General features: G+C 54.8%; 7 protein-coding genes and 2 non-coding genes across 9 annotated transcripts, besides 3 other annotated features; 5 read left to right on the plus strand and 4 right to left on the minus strand.

Moving 5' to 3' along the window:
- Positions 1 to 247: 247 nt before the first annotated feature.
- On the minus strand, positions 248 to 3078 carry ACLA_062760 (uncharacterized protein; the record flags this gene model as incomplete). The annotated part of the gene is made up of 7 exons (XM_001273736.1): positions 248 to 352; positions 407 to 631; positions 700 to 933; positions 993 to 2133; positions 2189 to 2547; positions 2886 to 2944; positions 2997 to 3078. 7 exons carry the CDS (start codon positions 3076 to 3078, stop codon positions 248 to 250), a joined length of 2205 nt encoding a protein of 734 aa, XP_001273737.1.
- A 704-nt stretch (positions 3079 to 3782) lies between these two features.
- On the plus strand, positions 3783 to 5314 carry ACLA_062770 (uncharacterized protein; the record flags this gene model as incomplete). Its single annotated transcript, XM_001273737.1, has 3 exons — positions 3783 to 3963; positions 4023 to 4441; positions 4496 to 5314. The coding sequence occupies 3 exons, from the start codon at positions 3783 to 3785 to the stop codon at positions 5312 to 5314; spliced, it is 1419 nt and encodes a 472-aa protein (XP_001273738.1).
- An 818-nt stretch (positions 5315 to 6132) lies between these two features.
- Positions 6133 to 6164: a microsatellite.
- A 332-nt stretch (positions 6165 to 6496) lies between these two features.
- Positions 6497 to 8129, plus strand: ACLA_062780 (putative MFS transporter; the record flags this gene model as incomplete). The annotated part of the gene is made up of 2 exons (XM_001273738.1): positions 6497 to 7116; positions 7199 to 8129. The coding sequence occupies 2 exons, from the start codon at positions 6497 to 6499 to the stop codon at positions 8127 to 8129; spliced, it is 1551 nt and encodes a 516-aa protein (XP_001273739.1).
- A 440-nt stretch (positions 8130 to 8569) lies between these two features.
- ACLA_062790 (uncharacterized protein) lies at positions 8570 to 9976 on the plus strand (the record flags this gene model as incomplete). Its single annotated transcript, XM_001273739.1, has 1 exon — positions 8570 to 9976. One exon carries the CDS (start codon positions 8570 to 8572, stop codon positions 9974 to 9976), a length of 1407 nt encoding a protein of 468 aa, XP_001273740.1.
- A 566-nt stretch (positions 9977 to 10542) lies between these two features.
- ACLA_062800 (putative salicylate hydroxylase) lies at positions 10543 to 12140 on the plus strand (the record flags this gene model as incomplete). The annotated part of the gene is made up of 6 exons (XM_001273740.1): positions 10543 to 10623; positions 10702 to 11294; positions 11363 to 11427; positions 11501 to 11579; positions 11629 to 11738; positions 11800 to 12140. The coding sequence occupies 6 exons, from the start codon at positions 10543 to 10545 to the stop codon at positions 12138 to 12140; spliced, it is 1269 nt and encodes a 422-aa protein (XP_001273741.1).
- Positions 10630 to 10664: a microsatellite.
- Positions 10630 to 10665: a microsatellite.
- Positions 12141 to 12252: 112 nt separating the features above from the next.
- On the minus strand, positions 12253 to 14276 carry ACLA_062810 (GMC family oxidoreductase; the record flags this gene model as incomplete). Its single annotated transcript, XM_001273741.1, has 6 exons — positions 12253 to 12455; positions 12513 to 13116; positions 13179 to 13715; positions 13788 to 14004; positions 14059 to 14178; positions 14239 to 14276. 6 exons carry the CDS (start codon positions 14274 to 14276, stop codon positions 12253 to 12255), a joined length of 1719 nt encoding a protein of 572 aa, XP_001273742.1.
- Positions 14277 to 16752: 2476 nt separating this feature from the next.
- Positions 16753 to 18262, plus strand: ACLA_062820 (uncharacterized protein; the record flags this gene model as incomplete). The annotated part of the gene is made up of 8 exons (XM_001273742.1): positions 16753 to 16911; positions 16973 to 17000; positions 17060 to 17231; positions 17280 to 17416; positions 17468 to 17522; positions 17582 to 17647; positions 17698 to 17827; positions 17897 to 18262. 8 exons carry the CDS (start codon positions 16753 to 16755, stop codon positions 18260 to 18262), a joined length of 1113 nt encoding a protein of 370 aa, XP_001273743.1.
- A 398-nt stretch (positions 18263 to 18660) lies between these two features.
- Positions 18661 to 18732, minus strand: ACLA_062830. Its single transcript has one exon. It is a non-coding gene; the product is annotated as a tRNA-Cys (tRNA).
- A 161-nt stretch (positions 18733 to 18893) lies between these two features.
- Positions 18894 to 18965, minus strand: ACLA_062840. The gene has a single exon. It is a non-coding gene; the product is annotated as a tRNA-Cys (tRNA).
- Between the last annotated feature and the right edge of the window lie 67 nt (positions 18966 to 19032).

The following is a 19032-nucleotide window of genomic DNA, read 5'->3' on the forward strand; positions in this document are numbered from 1 at the left end:
GATATTTCAACCTAACGACTTGATGCTTCTTCTACTAGGTTTGGTGAACCTTTCCCGGCGAATTTGTGTCTTAGGGGCTCAGCGCCGCGATTCACATATCATATTCATAGCAGTAAGTAACTTCATTCTATAAAGCTTGATTGATGTGTGCTGATGATCAAGCCTAGTCACAGCTTCCTCTACAGCTGCCAATCTGAAACAGCCATCCGAGTGGCAAGAGCCGGCAACTCTTGCTTTTTCTTAGTTCTTAATAATCATCATGCTCCTCTTGCGCCTTTCGCCGTCGCTCCTCCTTAGCCTTTTTCCGCTCGGACTCCATCTGGGCCTTGTAGTCAGGATCGGTGGCTTGGACCTGCATACCAAGCGTCAGTCAGCATGAAACATGACGAACCAGACGAGCACCTACCAAATCCTTCACATGCTTAGCCCGGACTTCACGCGGCTGAGTGAGCGACTCCAGCGCCCCATTGCTATACTCCAACCGATCTTTGAGTACTTGGGCGCCTTCTGCGGCGCCCTCCTCGATGGCCTGATTTTGCTCCGCCGGGAGAGCCGGCACCGTAACGCGGCCCAAGAGCTGGCTGAAGGCTTCAATTCGCTTGTTATAACCCGCAGCATACAGGTCTCCTTGCTATTGGACACAAATTCAGGGTCAGTCCAGCCGGTTAACTAGCAGCAAGCGGCGAAGGATGGCCGTACCTCCTTGACAATAGCCCTGATGCTCTTCTGAGCTCCCTCGGCGTACTCCTTGAGCTCCAACTTCTTCTGGCCGAGTAGGTTCTCGGTTCCCTTTTCGGTCGAAAGAAGGCCCATCTTCTTCACCACTACAATGCCGCGCTCGATATCGGAGTCATGCACCTTACAGTACATGCTCGAGATATCCTTGTACAGATCGAAGTGGGCCGCCACGTTGAGGGAATATTGGAAAATCCGCTAAAAGCCAGTCAGCATCCTGCCCGTCCACACATGGATCAATCAATAGTCAAGCATACCATCAACACGTGCTCCTTGTACATCTTTCCGGCGTCTCGCGTGAGCCGAGCGTTCTCCACGTGCTTGGTGAATGGCTTCACGCGCGTGCTCACCGCAACAGAGATCATCGTCGCCACCGTGCTGAAAAATCGGATCAGTCTCTTCATGTTGTCCTCGAGCTGGATGAGGAAGCGAATGCAATCCTGTAGCACGCCGCGCACGACCTCCAGCGTGATCTTCTTCTCGCCCAGCTCGTGGATCTCCCGGCGCAGAGTCGCCAGCTTGTCCTGGAGCTCCAGCGCCTTGTCACCCATCTGCCGGGCCACTTCCTGCGTCGACAGCATGGTCTTCTGGGCCGTCTCCACGGCAATCCGCGCCGCTTCGATGGTGGACTTGTTGATATCGGTCTTGCCGGCCAGCTCTTCCTCTTCGTCTTCGTCGGGGGCCGTGATGGGCGTGGGACTCGGGGAGCTGCCGGACGCGTTGGCCTGCGATCGCAGCTTTCTCGTCTTGGTGAGCAAGGTTTCGACCTTCTTTTCCCAGCCCTTGACAGTCGAAGAGCCCTTCTTGGGCAGTTCCGCAGCCTTGGTCTTGTTTGCGCCGGCCTTCTCGATCGCATCGGCTACATCGATGGCCTCCTTGAGAATCTGCAGCAGAGCCTTGCCAGCCTTGGTCGAGCGCTCGTCGGGATCCTTACGGATGGAGGCCCGGGTTTCTGTCAAGAGATTCAAGACGATCGCCAGATTCAACTTGCCAGACTTGCCTTTTTTGGTCGCGCTCTTCGTCTCCTTGTCATCTTTGCCCTTTTTCGTGTCCTTACCGTCCTTGTCTTTCTTGCTGCTCTTGCCACTATCGCTGCTCACAACCAAGTCCCAGTCAACTCCATCCTTGCCCCGGACAATCCCGTCCAGTCCAGTCAGTGCCCGAAGGACCAGTGGGCAGTTGGCCAGCGCCATGTCTTCAAAATCGTCGTCATCGATGACCTGCTTCTTCTTTCTCCCCTTGGATGAACCGCTGCTCTTTCCCGACGAGCTATCGTCGTCCTTGGAGAAGACTGACATGGGCGAGAGCTTCGCAGCGACGGCTTTACCGACGATCTTGACCAGGGAGCTCAGGGCTTCGGCTGCCATAACGGCCAGCTGCTGCTTGAGAAGGTCATCGCTGGATTGTCATTTCGTCAGTAGAAAATCCACCCGGTATCGCGACCGCAACATACCCTGTTGGCCATTTATCCAGTAAATCCTTGTACTTGGTCTCATACTCCGTCAGCTTGCCCTCCACCTTGTCCACCTTCCCCTTGTATTCCTCGTAGTATCTCTTCCGCTCCTCCTCCTCCAGCTTCTTCGAGGATTCCTCCGCCGTGGTAGTGTTGAACTTGACCTCCGTCACACTCGACTCGTTCACGCACGCCTCGTGCAGCTCCTTGACGAACTCCAGCCACTCCACGAACTGGGCGTGCATCTCGACCGCCTCCGTCTGGCATTCAGTCGATGCCTCCAGCAGCGCTTCCATTTCGACGGTGACGGAACCGCTGTCGAACTCGGGCTCCTTCAGCTCGAGGAAGATTTCTTTCACCTGCGCCGGGCGGTCAGTACGGTTCGGAATTCCACACGTTAAAGCGAAGAGCAGAGACATTTCCCTTGACGGCCGTGCATCGTTCGCGGATGCGCGCCATCTTCTCCCTTGCCACGCGGAATGCCGTATCGCCGCGATTGACGACCTCGACCAGCGTTGGAGCTAGGTACTTGTACCTAGCAATTGTCAGCACAACTTCTGCCACCCACCGATCAGCCGGCAGGAACTACTCGCCCTTTGAGATAGGTAAACCCCTTGGCAGGCTTGCTGAGCTCGGTCGTCTGAGCAATGGAGGTGGATGCGACGAGGCAGCATGAGCCCAGCAACTCAAGACATACTGGGGCTACCGCCAGCATGGATGCCCAGTCATTGTCGACCCAGGTCTTGACCTTGACGTCTGCGGAGGTCAGGTTCGATACTACTGCCATGCAGAGTGGGTTGCTACCCACCGAGAACGTATTCTGCGACATTGGGGGTCTTCTGCGACGCCTTGAAGAGGGCGCGGGCAGATCGTTCGTCCGTGTCAGTCATTATTCTGAGTGTTATGTATGTAAAAGGGAGTCTGTCAAGTACTGTTGATCTGACCTATACACAGACGAGGGCCCAGGAGTCGCATTTATACCGCGCTCGATGATGCGGACACGCTGTCTTACCCGCACCAGATCTATTATTCCACCCTCATGTCACCAGAAGCAACGGAGACACCAGCATTAGCAACGACGTCCTTGGAAACCACTCCCATTCTCCAATTGAAAGTGTCCAGCTTCAATTTCCCAGGACAGTGGCTGGCTGACGAAAGTGATCGGCGCAGACTATCGGAATGGCACATCAGTAGTAGCCCCAGATCGCCGCCAGATCCACACGATGATAGATCATCCTGCAGAACTCCTCGCACAGACACCCAATCGTCGCTTCTGCTCACATTTTCCCCAACTTTTGGCTCTTCCTCTCCATCGTTCCAGTGGTCGATTAGAGTGTCAGATGGGAACTCCTCAGCTCAGCCGCTGCTGGATCTTGCAGATGCGTCGACGTGGTCCGTGAACCTTTCCGAATAGAGGAAGTCTAGATGACATGAGTTTCAGCTCCACAGGGCCGTGGCTTGGTAGTTAGAGTTGAGGAGCTGGATGCAGCTGAGGACGATCAGGCGGGGTGGATTGAATGGTGGATTTCCGGGTGAAGATGAAGGCATTTCTGCTCTGATGGTAGAAGGAAGGGGGGGGGTTTCCCTGAAAAAAATGGACTGGTCCTTCTCGATGGGCATAAATAGGGACTGCAAGAAAGCGACCATCGGTATCCTCCTCTTCACCATTTTTTCGTTCTGCTACAAACTGCCATGTCTTCTGCTACATTCCGGCGCCAGTTGTCGGCAGCACGTCTTCAGCAGACCGCACTGCGGCCACGAGCAACCCGTTTACAGTTATTTAGTTATGGTTCAAGAGAATATTCTTCTGCTAGGGTACTGAATTGCCCTCTAGCTCCCTCCTCCCGTCTACGCTGGTCCTGGTCTATCAGCCACCCGACCCTTGAGGCATGGGGGATTCCGAATCGCAGCATCGCAAAGCGCACATATGCTCTGCGGTCTGGTGATACTAACATCAACAGCCAGGATGATGTCAAAGAAGCGATCAAGAGCGCCCAGAAGGCCTCCTCGGAGACCCGGAGTCTTCTGTCAACCGCCCAATCCAGGCTTGAATCCTCGAAGAGTGATCTGTCCACACTTCCCAACAAGCCATACGAGAACCTGGCAGCGTTTACAAAACACTTGGTCCAAGTTGCGAATGGGGCCGAGAAGCCCAACTTCTCGGCGCTGGCCCAAAACACAGCCGATGCGTTCAGCAGCGCCCTGGCCACGACGGGGAGACTGATCGATACGCTCGGCAAGATGCAGGCATCCGTCTGTCCACTCCCCAGACCCTGTAGGAACGCCGTACGCTGCTAACGCAAATAGTTGACCAACCAAGGGGCATCACTCTCCTCGCACAACAAGCGCCTCGAATCCGCCAAACGCTTCCTCGCGACCGAAAAGTCCAACCAGGAACGACGCAGAAACGATGCCACCAACCAAAGGGACAGCGCCCAGAGCCGCATCAACCAAACCACAGACAAGATCAACGAGCTCCGCCGCAAGATCGACAACCCCTGGAGCGACTGGAAGTACAAGCAAGCCATGGAATGGGTCGGCGCCGGCATCCGCGACCCGCGGTTCCGCGAGATCTACGGCTCCGACCACCAGGCGCAGGCGCTGCTGAAGGCCTGGACGGATGAGTGGAAGTCCAACGAGGTGCAGAAGAAGGTGTATGAGCGCGACCGCAGCAACGCACAGGGGAACTACGATGACGCGGCGCAGCGCATGCGCGAGGCGGACGAGCAGATCCGGGAGGTGAATCGCTTCGCGACGCAGATCGCGCAGGAAGTCTCGCGCACGGATGCAGTACGCATCGACTTGGATAACACGACGTCGGCGCTGGTGCGGGCGCGTAGCTCCCTGTCCCAGATCCATCCCGCGCTGGCGGATATGACGGCCATCGCGCGAGAGTCGTTCAAGCCCCGCTACCACAGGACGTTTGCGCGGTCGGTCATGCGTGTTTTGTTGGCAACACCGAATCTACCAGCGTTTAACCGCGGCCTGGGGCCGGTGGCTGAGTTATTGAAGCAGCTGCCAGCAAAGGTGCTGGATGGAGAGGCGGATCCGGATGACTATGGCACTCCGGAGCCTCCATTGCGAGGACTCTTTCAGGAGGTTCAGAACCGTTTGAGGTTGAAGTAGCGGTACGGCATCAATTTTTGTTTTTTTTTCTTTTGTGAGAACAATTCAGTAAGACTTGAGCAGGCTTGAAAACGTCTGCCATGGTACATGCCCCATCTACATATATTCATGTAGACAGACTCCAACTGGTGACGAGTGCTTCAAGTAGCGTGCCAGCTCGCGAAGAATCAAGTGGACCTCATATGGATGGAGTCATCCTTGGAAAATGTCATGAGCTGGCAGATATCTAGCAGACTAGCAGTAGTGTCAAACATTGGGAGTTAAAAAAAATATCCGAAATCCTGATACCAGACTGTCCTGCTAGAGCTACGTATAGGTCAATAGCCAATACTATTATTCCAAGCCTATCTCAACATTATTATCTCAAGCATCAAATCAGAACATCCCCTTGGAGAGAGAGACAAACAGAACCAGGTGGGGAAGAATAACAGTGGTGAGCGGTCTGGGCCTCTCTTTTCTGTGGCCATCGTCCAATGTCGAAACTCTCTCTATCTATTATTTCCATGGAAGGAAACTGGGAAGAAATACGAGATCCCATTATGCGTGCTCACTGCTCAGCTCAAACGTGGCCAATCCACTACCCCGGAAAGAAGATCAGATGACTCTCCAAGTCCAAGCAGAAGCCGACGGCTCTCACCGTCTTATATATCGGCTTTCGAAGATGCCAATAACAGTCGAGACGCGGAGTCTGTCTGGCTTGAGTTTGAGTCTTGAGTCTTCAAGACATCCCACGTCGCCCGTGGGGGCAGCATCTCTCTCTCTCTCTTTTGCGGGGAGCGTGGGGGTTGCCAAATCGCGGGGGAAATCCTGAGTCCGGGGATTGATTGATGGATTGATCGATTGATTGATTTCCCTGTCGGTAATGTTTCGGTCGGGGAGATCGTCTTATTCCTTGGTCCTTCCTACTACTGTTTTCCCCGTCGGCAGAGTGCCCTTTCGGTTGGCTCGTTGGTCTTCCCGGTTATGCTCGGATCGCGTCAATGGCTGGGGAGAAAAAAAAAACTCTACCAACGAGAGGCGTCCACCGTCCACCGTCCACCCTGTCTCAGACCCTTGAACCATGATGCAAATGCGTGGGGGTGGACCGGTTCGTGATGATCTTCGAGTATAAATACATTCTGATGTCCTCTGGGATTCCGGGGGTGGGTTATTATTCTTCAGTCTTCTGAGATAGCAGCAAAAATGACATCCAAACCCACCTCCGTCCACGATGAAGACTACGACATGGCCAAACCCACCGGCCTCGATGCCATCCACAGCGTGCGCATTCCGCTGACGGAAGAGGACAGCAACCGCATCCGTCGCAAGACTGATAAAGTCATCCTCATCGTGCTCATGTGGGTGTACTTCCTTCAGATCCTCGACAAGACCGTACTGGGCTACGGCGCCACCTACGGTCTGAAGGATGACACCCACCTCACGGGGAACCAATACTCCCTGGTCGGATCGATTGCCCCCATTGCCCAGCTGGCCTGGCAGCCCTTTTCCTCCTTTCTCATTGTCAAGGTGCCGCATCGGATTCTGATGCCGGCGCTCGTGCTGGGATGGGGTATCGCGCAGACCTGTATGGCCGCCTGCACCAGTTTCAGCGGGCTGATGGCCACGCGGTTCTTCCTGGGTCTGTTCGAGGCCGGCTGTTTGCCGCTTTTCAGCATCATTACCAGTCAGTGGTATCGGCGTGCCGAGCAGCCCATTCGCGTGGCGGCGTGGTACAGCACCAACGGGCTGGCGAACATCTTCGCGGCGGCTCTCTCTTACGGCTTGGGACATATCGATTCGCATGTGCTGAAGGAATGGCAGATGTAGGTTCTTTTTTTTTTTCCCCAATCGCTCCGAACGGGCTATAACAACAAGCATAGCACTAACTGGATTAACTGCTACTAGTATCTTCCTCTTCGTTGGCCTCCTCACCGTCATCTCCGCCCCGGTCGTCTACTGGCGTCTCGACAACGACATCGCCTCCGCGCGCTTCCTCACCGAACAAGAGAAACTGCAGGCAATGGAACGCCTGCGCGCCAACCAAACCGGTACCGGCAACCGCGAGTTCAAGATGCGCCACGTCTGGGAATCCGGCCTCGAGCCCAAAACCTACCTGTGGATTGCCATGGCGATGCTCCTCAACATCGGCGCCAGCGTCACCAACGTCTTCGGCCCTCTCATTCTCCAGGGCCTCGGCTTCAACAAATTCACCACCACCCTGCTCAACATGCCCTTCGGTGCGCTGCAGTTCATCGTGATCCTGATGGGCAGCTACCTCGCCCAGAAGGCACGGCTCAAGGGCGCTGTGCTGGCCGGGTTCATGCTCCCCGTCATTGCCGGGTTGGCATTGCTCTATGCGCTGCCGCGCAACAACTCGGTGCAGGGCCCGCTGATGGCGGGATACTACCTCCTCTCCTTCCTGTTTGCAGGAAACCCGCTGGTCGTCTGCTGGATGGTCGGGAACACGGCCGGCATGACGAAGAAGTCGATCGTCATGAGTCTGTATAACGCGGCCAGCTCGGCCGGAAACATCGTCGGACCGCTGCTGTTCAGCGCCACCGATGCGCCGGCGTATCGCCCCGGTCTGCAGGCGTGTCTGGGCATTTTTGTCGCTCTGGTAGCGGTGGTGTTCCTGCAGTGGGCGGATCTGTTCGTGCTGAACAAGTTGCAGGAGAAGAAGCGGGTGCAGAACGGGAAGCCGGCCAAGATGGTAGATCGCTCGATGCAGGACCAGTACCAGCAGGAAGACGAGGAGGGCTTGGAGCAGGAGATGGGCAGTAATGGGCTGCTGGATCTGACGGATCGCGAGAATGACGAGTTTGTCTATATTTATTAAGATGATGAGATGACTGATGATATCCTGTTTGTTTTTTATTCCGGTTTTTTTTTTTTTCTTTGGCTAGCCAACTGGACTGCCAATAATGCACTTATTCTCCTCCCATCCGCCCCCGTTAGATCTTTAGCTCTAAACTTAACACCGTGTCTCCATCAACCTCCAACCTGAAGCTATAACGGGGCACCATGTATCAGAGCAAACTCCAACAGGACTTGGATGTTTTATCTCCTGGTATTCATCCAGGTTTGAGCTTTCTAGACCTGCCATATGCGCTCCGACGGGAGATCTACCTGCTGGCTGGCATTGTGCGGACATGTCCAGTCTACTTGACTCCAAGGGCTCAAGACTGTAACGATGATTCCGAAATCGAGCAAAACAGATTGTATGTCTGCCCGGCTGCGAGGAGTTTCTCTCTTTCTTGCGATTGCTATCCCGAAACGATGGAGGATTCCAGTCGCTGCCACTACCGACCCATTCCTTCCCAACTGTTTCTAGTGTCAAAGCGGATCAGCCAGGAGGTGTCATCTATATTCTACAGTGAGAACCAGTTTTGGCTGTTGTATTCTGGGTCAAACAGCTTCAGCGTGCTGCACAAACTCCGCCCAGGAACGATTGCCATGATCCGATACATGCGTGTTGTCCTGCATGCGATGGCGAAAGAGCTCGGCCACTACTCCATCCACGGTCATCACCCAACCCAGTTGGAGCTCATCCCGCTGAGTCCAACGTCACAGCCTCACTATCAAGATCTCACCAGGGACTGGGGTCTCGCCTGTGAGCGCCTCGCGTCGTGCATCGAGAAGTCCCGTCTCGAGATGTGCCTGGTCTGCGATACAGAAAGCACCGCAGTCGCAGAGGATGTTCTAGCACCACTGAGCTCTCTGCCTACTCTGGCCGGCATGTCCATCCGTCTCTCTGTTCCCTGGAACTGCGACCCCGAAACCATCGATCGAGGCATCTACACCGAGCTCCACAACCTCGCCAAAGATACATCGCGGCGCCTCACAGCCCGCTCCCACAACACCCATCGCAAGACCTTCCGCTTCGATCTCGTCCCAGGCGAGCTCCAGCGACGCATCCTCGAATCCACAGACCTCGTCGCCCCATCCCACATCTGCTGGAACTCCGAGCAGGGATTCGTCCTCCAGCCAGATTACCGGCCTGGAACCTGCCGTCTCTGCGACGGCGTCCGCGCCGCGTGCTGCTCGACGTTTCCCGCCGGAGGCACCTGGACGGTCCAGTGCCCGTGCTGGCGGTTCCCGTCCGCCCTGTTCCTGGTCAACCGCGAGTTCAACGCCGAGGCGCATCGGATCTTCTGGTCGCGGAACAAATTCGTCTTCTCATCCTTCGCTGAGCCGATGCCTGTCGCCGGGCCGTTTCCGTTCTGCCCCATCGACACGGTGTTCCCGTCGCTCGTCCCGCCGCGCGCATTCAAGCATCTGCGGTATCTGCAGTTTATGTTCACTGGACACCACTCCTGGGATCGGTGGCGGGAGACGGTTGCGATGCTGATGCGTCTTGGCGATCTGTCGCAGCTCACGCTGGCTATTGATATGACTGAAGCCCGGGAACCGGCGCTGGGGACCTCCAATGTGCGCACCGAGGAGTATTACGCGTCGCTCTGGAATAAGCTCTCGCAGTTGGCCGGGCCGTTCGAGCCGGGTCATGGGCTGGGGACTCTCTTCCTGTACGATCCGTGGCCGCATGGCTGGACTGAGAAGGAATTGGCGCTGAAGAAGCGGTGGGCACAGGAGCTCGTGACGATGATCATGGGGCCCGATTATGATGGCCGGTCGAGGGATGTAGAGGCGTTGTGGATGCGATGGAGTCGTCCAGTTTGGATCTGAGACTTTCTGTTTGGTCTTCTGAGACGTGTGCTAGCTTGATATGTCTCTTGAGCAGTTGGTCTTAGGGCATGTCTCGAAGGGTTCTTTGAGTATCAGATATGATACATCGTGCTGCTTTACTCTCTCCATGACCCTCAACAACGTCTTTGTGTGGTCTCCGTCAGGGTAGAGGCGTTCTTCAAAACTTCTCGTTTCGTGTCTCCCACACTGAGACAATGTTGAATAGTCTATGAAGGGTTATGGTGCGTGTTTTCCCCAGTCTATCCCTCGTGGTGAATTTGATATTTGCTACTGAATTCTGTTGACTCTCTCGCGTTTGCTTTCTAGCTCAATGCATATTATTGGCAGGATCAAGTTTAAACCAGCCCGTAGAACAACGTCACCATTGTACTCAATGCATCTACGTGTCAGTTTAAATGAAAATGCAGGGGTTATCAACGCAAGGGACGGTCCCTCCTGTATATATGACCCGAGAACCCCCTCCCCCTCCTTTAGAAGTGAGATGGCGTTGGCACTGCTCGCAACCCCCTCCCATAACCCTATAATTCCGCATACTCCAACTCGCCATGATAGTGATTATTGTCGGAGGAGGAATCGCCGGCCTAGCCGCCTCAATCGGCCTCCGTCGCGCCGGCCACCAGGTCAAGGTACAGCACACACACAAACACACACACACACACACACACACAACAGCCCCTCCTCCCAAGCTCTCACTAACAGCCCAGGTCTTCGAAAAATCTTCCTTCCTCCGCGAAGTCGGCGCCGCCATCCACATCTGCCCCAATGCCTCCCGCATCCTGCTATCCTGGGGCCTGGACGCCGACCGCGCCCGCATGGTGACCGCAAAGCGCCTGCTCGTGGCCCAGGGGCCGTCCCTCACCCCACTTGTCGAGATGGACTGTGCGTCTGTGCCGCAGAGATACGCCGCGCCGTGGTTCCTCGCGCACCGGGTCGATCTGCACTCGGAACTACGCCGACTGGCCTCCGCTGAGGACGGCCTTGGGGATCCCGTGGAGATTGTGCTCAGCGCCGAGGTCGTGGGGTATGATGCGCAGGGCGCGGGGGTGGTCTTCGCGAATGGGTCGACGGAGCATGCTGAGCTGGTGATTGCGGCGGATGGCGTGCATACGACTGCGATCCGCGAGGTGATCGGGCATGCGCCGCCGGCTGTCTCAACGGGGGCTGCTGCGTTTCGGTTCTTGATTCCGACGGAGGAGCTGCGACGGGATCCGGAGATTGCACCGCTGCTAGAGGATGGGTTGATGCGGGTCATGGTTGTGGAGGGCGTGAGGCGGTTTATCTGGTATCCTTGTGCGAAGTAGGTTCTCTGTTTCATCCTGGTCCCCCGGGGGTGTGTGCCGATGCTGAGTGGGCGGTGCTTTATAGCAACACGCTTGAGAACTTTGTGGGCATACACCCGGACGAGAGCACGAATGGTCATGAGAAAGAAGGTCTGCTGCTGCATTTCCCCGTCTTCTCGATTCCCCTGTCTCTACCTGCGGTACTAAAGTCAATGCTACGCAGACTGGGACCGCGCAGCTGATGTCGACGACGTTCTCGCGCAGTATCATGACTTTCATCCCAGCATCCTCGCCATTATCAGGTACACCCACCTTCACCTTACAGAGCTCAACGAAACTAATGCCGATTAGAAAAGCCACCAGCATCAAGCGCTGGCCTCTTCTCTACCGTGACCCCATCCCAACCTGGTCCCGCGGCCGCCTCCTTCTAATTGGCGACGCAGCTCACCCCATGCTCCCTCGTACGTCCCTCCTCCTCCTCTTTCTCTTTCTACGTCAAGAGTCTTGACTGATCTCATGTAGACCAAGGCCAAGGCGGCGCCCAAGCCATCGAAGATGCCGGCGCGCTCAGCGAGATCTTCACAGCTCTCCCGGACGTCTCTGGGGGCGACGAGATCCGCCGCCGTCTGGAAGTCTTCGAGAAGGTGCGTGTTAACCGCGCGTCGCGGATGCAGGTCTTCTCCAACGCGGGACAGGACGAGGCGTGGAAGATCCGCGAGGCGGCGCGGCAGTATATGCCGGAGGGAATGGAAGTGCCGACCTCGTCGCCGGAGTTTATGGAGCATAATTTTGGGTATGATGTGGTGGGGGAGAGCCGGCGGGAGTTGGGGGTGTATCTGGATGGGAGGAAGAAGCATCAGTGAGGTTATAAGGGCCGATGGGACTCTACGTTGGCTGTGATGGAATCAAGCTGGTTGGGGAACGGTTTCAAGTGGTTCACTCTATAGTAATGTGGTATCTCACGGTAGAGACCAACTACCAGGTCTCCTTGATCAAGTCGGCGCACCGCTCGCCAATGCCATACGCCGGCATCTGAGTATGTCCTCCATGCAGAGTCGGCATGACACTGCAGTCCGCGACTCTCAGGCCAGCCACGCCCTTGACACGCAGCTCGTTGTCCAGCACCGCCATCGGGTTATCGTCCTTGCCCATCGCACAGGTCCCGGACGCATGGTAGCCTATCGTCATTAGCGGCATTCTCTTTCACCAAGCTTTGGCATAAGAAAGTCACTTACAAGTCGTCGCATGCTCCTTGACATACGGGATCCACTCCTCGCGCGTCGTGTACTTGTGGTGCGAGAGATTCGGCGGCCACGATCCCTTGACGATATCCTTCGTCCCCGCGCCATTCATGACGATCTCGTTTCCGAACCGGCATGCCTCGCTCAGCACCAGCATGTCCATCGGATCGGCCAGATAGTTGCAGTCGACGACGGGGTTCTCCAGCGGATCCGCAGACTGCAGCGTCACCGTACCGCGAGACTTAGGCGCGAACAGCTCCGCAATCATGGAGAACGCGTGCTTGTGGCCGATGGGAAATTGGTTGTACTGCTTCGGCCCGCCGTAGCATTCCGTTGTGAAGAACTCGATGTTGGGCTGGCGCGGGGTCAGGCCCATGGGGTCGCGGCCGGGCTCGCGGGGGGCGTCGCGCCACAGCGGCTCGTCCTTGAGGCGGTCGTCGATGCGGGCGAAGGCGAAGCTGCCGAAGGGGAAGGTGGAGAGGAAGCCGGTCTTGTGGTCTTTCCATTGCTGGTAGGTTTTGGCGAGGTTGTCGTCGTGGTAGACGTTGAAGTCCGTCGTGAGGCCTTCCTTTTCGGTCTCGTAGAACATGAAGACGATCTGTGCGGTTAGAATTAGGGGGGGCCTGTGCTTCTTCCAGACGCGGGTGATGGAGAGCATACCAGATGATCCATGAGGTTCTTGCCGACGCCGGGGAGGTCGACCTGGCAGGGGATGCCGTGCTTCGCCAGCTCATCGCGCGCGCCGATTCCAGAGCGCATGAGGATGGCGGGACTGCAGTATGCGCCGCTGGAGACCACGATCTCCTTGCGCGCGTGGAAAGTGCGCGAGGTGCCGTCCGCCAGCTTGGTTATAACGCTTGTGGCGCGCAATCCCTCGCCCGATTGTTCGAGCACGATGCGGTCGACGGTGGTGTCTGTCTGGATGGTGATGTTGTTGCGGTGAAATTCCTTTGTGATAAAGTCCGCCGCCGTCGTGCGGATGCCCTTGTACACTGTCCGAGGCGCATGGCCACATCCATGGGGGATAACTCCCGTGCTGAACATGTCGTGGTGGAGGGGAAGGCCCTGCGAGACAAACGAGTCCATCAAGAGGTTGGCAATCGGAGCAAGATCGTGAGGTTCGGTGTGCAGAGGACCAGAGTATCCGTGGCTCTCCTCGTCGGCCTTGAACCAGGGCTTGGTATGGAAGGTTTCTGCCTGTGGATAGATAGGGTCGTAGTTGGTTAGCATATGGACATGGGATACAGAGTCGCCGTCTGTTGCAATCACCTTTCTCATGGCAGCGAAGAACTCCTCGCCACTCCATCCCTCTAATCCCCAATCATCGTAATCCTGTTTGGCACCCCGTAAGCACAGAGTGCCGTTGCATCCACTTGATCCGCCGAGAAATCGACCGCGACTCAGTTTGACCTGACGGTTGTCGACGCCGTTCATCGGAGGGGTGACGATGTTCCAGTCCGTCTCGGAGTCGAAATTATTTGACCAGCTACTGTCATCAGCGGGTGGTTAAAGAAGTAGACGATGGTTTTTCACCACATACCCTCCTGCCATGTGTACATTTTCCAGATCGCGGTTATGCTGGCCGGCTTCAATAACGAGGATCTTGACATCGGGGTTCTCGGCGAGACGACCTGCGACCACACATCCTGAAGTGCCTCCTCTGTAGATAATCTAATGAGTGACTGCGGTTGCGACGGTGTATACTAAAACAAACACTCACCCGCAGACAATGTAGTCGTAGACGTCCTGTGAATCCATGAGTGGGCCCCCTGATGCTGTCACTGGTGGTTTTTCTTCCAGTTAACCCAAGTCGAGCAGAGTAGTAATTGAGCGACAAGGTACAGGCATATCCGGCTGCAAGCAGCCCCTTAATAGGAGGGGCACACCGACAGAGAGTCCCTTCGCATGAGGGGCAAGTGGTGGAGGTCGACACTGGATCCCCTCCAGGCTATACAATTGCAGTACGAGTTTACGGGACAATTAGCTAGTGTCACCTCGCGGCCGCAATAATTGCCTGATTTCGATCGCAGGAAGAGCAAAGAACACCTAATGCACGAGCGGACTAGCGGCGTTGACGGAGGGGAAGACCAGCGAATGTCTTGGAGGACGCTCAGTGCAACCGTTATTGTCCAAGATCGAACTTGATTCACCCCCTAGACGCAAACGAGGATATTCATTCACTGGTCACGAACCGTTCCGTCTGTCCTCACTCGAACAGCGAAAGGTACGTCCAGAGAGTCTATCCAACTACTTGCAGGGGGTGTTATTGGCGAATGCCACATTCCTGGCTAGACAAGGAGCGCCATGACTCCCAGGAGTCGTGTTAACATGCATAATGATATATTTCATTCTAAAAAATGCCTCCATTACCTTTTAGTCAGCGGTTTCATATCCATGGGGGAATAGCCCGTCCTTAGCGGGGATGGACCGGCGATCTTGTCCATGAGATGCTGGGAATGGGATAGCCATTATTAGCTCGCCAGGACCCAGTCTGTCACGCCAGCCCCTCTATGGGATTGACAGCGATCATCATTTTGAATCTTTGCGTGGCATTCAATCCCAAGAAAGTTAACCATTGTAAAAACAGGGTGCTGACTGCTGCCTGCTGAGTGCTGTCCGTCTGTCTCCCGGCACTTCTCAAGAGTCAAGAGCCCTGTTAGAGCAGATCCGCTCCTATAGACCTATCTGGACTTCTCTTCCACGACTCTCATCGCTCTTTCACTCGTTCTGGTAAGCGGTCCAATGCATCATCCCGGGTTTAAGCTCGTCGAATAGGCCAAACCGGGCTATCTCTCTCCGCTAAGTGTCCACTTTCCGCGGCCCTAGCGCGCTCTCGCCTCCCTTTGGCTACAGAATACTGTGACTACTGACTACTGTCTACTCAGCTGTGTCAGCGTAGTACTCCGTAAGCAGTTTAAATTAGCTGAAGACTAGCAGTAGCTGTTGACAAGGGTCGATGAGGCTATGCGAATTCGAAGCAACTAGATACTCCGTAGTTATCTAGTGTCTAGATAGTCTATCATCCTAGGGTGCCTCTGGATAATTTCAACTAAGGTTCTCCTGATTGCTCAAGACCATGAGCAATCTCAAATAACTTTAACTCTTTTACTTCTTTGGGGGAGAAGGAAATTTGTTCCACGACTTTGTTCCCGCAATGTCCTCGGCAGTTGGGCGCCTTGGATGGATGACTCTAACTCTCTAAGCCGAGATAAACTCAATCTTTCGTCCTCCCAAGCAGTCATGACTGAAAAAAGGATTAGTGGGAATCCGTCCAGACGCGAAGGATTCAGGCCTCCACCCAAGTGAAAAGCCTCGTATCTCTCGCCTGGGGGGGTTCCACCATCCCGTCCATCATGGCCATTGGTCACGCTCAGGCCATCCTCCCATGTTCCGTGCACCAAAAGAGCGTCCCTGACATAATTCCATTCATCCGGGCGTATCACTTGTCCTAACAATGAATTGCTTTCGGAGAGGGATCTAGATGTTGTGAACGGCTTCCGAGTGTCAGTCGAGGTGCTAAGCTTCTATTATCCCAGCCCTATCCCTGTCAAGGTAAATAGATAGTGTATTCGGGCAGGCTCACTTTGGTTTGGACCATATCGGTTTACCGCCAGTCCGCCACAACCCCCTAGTGGTTCATAAGTTCAGGAGACTGTACTCCGTACTCCGTAGAGCCATGGAGCCACGGGGCGCGGAGTACAAAAGTGTACCTCCCCGAGGAGATGCAGATCATTAGAAGATAACTTTGCCGGACTCGCCTCATACCCGCTTTTGCGAGAGGCGAACTGAAAGTTTATCCATCCTTGCCTGCCCTGAGTAGTTGGTTGGTTCGGGCCTGGCTGGCAGAAGCTGATCTAGATTCTGAGGTTGAGAGGCCCCCCAGGCTCTGGTCTCATCGTGCATAGTTGCAAAGTCAATTCTTTTTCCCTGTCTCCTGGCGTCTGTATTTTATTGTTCTTCTTCTGCAATAATACTCCGTAGTAGTTAGCTGCGAGCTGCATGAACTTGTTCCTATCCCGTCCGCCCAGACAGAGATATAGGTTCCGAATTACCAAATCATAGCTTATATTAGTTCCGAGTGGGCCGCTGGTTCTATGCCTGGCGTGTGTGGCATCGTGCAGGGGGTGTCTTTCTTTCAAGATAGACCATTCAAGACATCGGGGATCGTACGATCCGTTTGATCTTCCTTACAGATACCCTAAAACACCTTGACTCCATAAACTTGTCTGCCATAATGGGCCAAGCAACGCCCTTTCAGACAGAAGCTTGGACGGAGTATGGCCTGGGAGTTGTCATCATTCTTGGTCGGATCTTTGCGCGATGGAAGATCGTAGGGATCAAGAACTGGCAGGGAGATGATTGGTTTTCCATTGTATCCTTGATGTTTTGGACGGTCAGTCTGTGCTCGGCTCGGAAATCATTCTTCCTGGCAGCGGTTACTGACAGAACTGCAGGCGGAACTCGCCATGTTGGAAGTCATCGGTAAGTAGCTTATGGTCTGTTCGCAACAGTGTCATACCTGATGACTGACCGGGGACCAGGCCAACATGGAACCAACATCGGGCTGAGCGATGAACAGCGACTTGCCTTGACCCCCAAAGAGATCGAGAACCTCGTCATCGGCTCCAAGTCGCTACTGGCTGGCTGGACATGCTATGTCACGCTGATCTGGTCGCTGAAGGCGTGCATGTTATTCTTCTACAACCGCTTGACGTAAGCCACTGCCTCGGAACGTCAAAAGGAACAGACTAACTCTGCTAGACTCGGTCTCGTGCAGCAGAAGCTCGTCAAGCTTAATGCTGTGATGTGTCTGTGCACATATATCGCCGTCATCCTCACCATCTTCCTTCACTGTCGCCCACTGCATAAGCACTGGCAGGTCACTCCGGACCCCGGGGGTAGGTCTTCACAATCCAAGATCGCTGCGACAGGAGCTGATCCTTCTCCAGCAAACTGCACGGCAGACTATGTCAACTACATCGTCATCGCCGTCACCAACGTCCTGTATGTCCTTTTTTTTTTTTTTTTGGCTGCCAGGATCCCACATCAACTAACCCAGCCAGAACGGACGCCATTCTCGTCACCATCCCCGTCCCTCTGCTCGCCAAAGTCCGACTCACGCTCCGCCGGTACGCTCCCCTCCCTTGCATAACGACCAGCACAGCCCTAACCAGCGCAGAAAACTCATCATCGGCGTACTCCTCTGCGGCGGCATCTTTGTCATGTGCGCCACCCTCTTGCGCTGTATCCTCTCCCTGCAGAGCATCGACAGCATCAACACCAGCACCATCTGGGCCATCCGTGAAACCGTCCGTCCTTTCTTCTCCCCTCCCCCAAATCCCACCGAAATAACTACCTGAACTAATCAACGAACCCAGTTCGTCGCCATCATCGCCGTCAACGCCCCCTGTATCAAACCCCTCTTCAGCTCGTCTGTCTGGCTCGGTTCCTCCCGAGACCCCTCCAGCAAAAATGCCCAGCGCTACGGCGCCGGCGGCAGCTACTCCCTCTCCATCTTTGGCAAATCCAAACCCAACCCCCTCGAGTCCAACGCGAGCAAGCTCGGCGATCAGGGCAGCGACGAGTTCATCCTGCGCGAGAACGGTGCGAGCACGTATGTCCACGACGTGCGTGCGGGTCGGGGCCGACAGACGGATGAGGAGGCGGGTAAGTTCGCCGACGGCGGCATCCAGGTGACCACCATGTATGAGGTGAAACGGGGGGCGCCGTCGGGGCAGTGGTGATAGAGTGTGGACTTGGAGTAAGATTCGTGGATTGGATTCATGTCAAACTTGGGTCATTTGGGTGGTTTTTCAGCGTTGTTTTGTAAAAGATAGAGGATATCGAGATTGATACCGGATTTCATTTGTATATATTTGGAATGATATGGGTGTTTTACTATGCTCTAGGGTCGGGATGGATGGAGGTGCAGCAGACTACTCGAGTAACATCCTCAAAATATATATAATGTTATGTTCGTTTGGGACATATTATAACCACACATCGACATGATCCCAACACACCACAGGTGAACAAATAAAGAGAAACCAGAATGCAAAATAAAGAATGAAGGCCGCGACAGAGCGTGCCAAAAAGTCAGCTAACTCATCCAGGATGAGAGGATGAGTTGGAAATAAAAAGAAGGACTAAGCGTGGATCGAACACGCGACCTTAAGATTTGCAATCTCACGCTCTACCACTGAGCTACCAGTCCTATTGGTTGAGAGTGGTAAGTATTTGTAGTATTATATCCCTGACATGCAGTTCTTTCGAAACAAAATAATCAGAATCAGTGACGCAATCACCTCCAACGTTTCTGCCATATCAGGCAGCAACTCATAGAGCAAGTTGCAAGCAAAAAGAAAAAAAGAAGAAAGGACTAAGCGTGGATCGAACACGCGACATTGAGATTTGCAATCTCACGCTCTACCACTGAGCTACCAGTCCTGGTTGTGATTGGGTGGCGATATCCTGCCATGCTGACCTCGTCCCACCTACCATGTCGTTCAACGTT

This window comes from Aspergillus clavatus, genomic scaffold (assembly GCF_000002715.2).
Source record: "Aspergillus clavatus NRRL 1 1099423829796 genomic scaffold, whole genome shotgun sequence".
Classification (NCBI taxonomy): Eukaryota; Fungi; Ascomycota; class Eurotiomycetes; order Eurotiales; family Aspergillaceae; genus Aspergillus; species Aspergillus clavatus.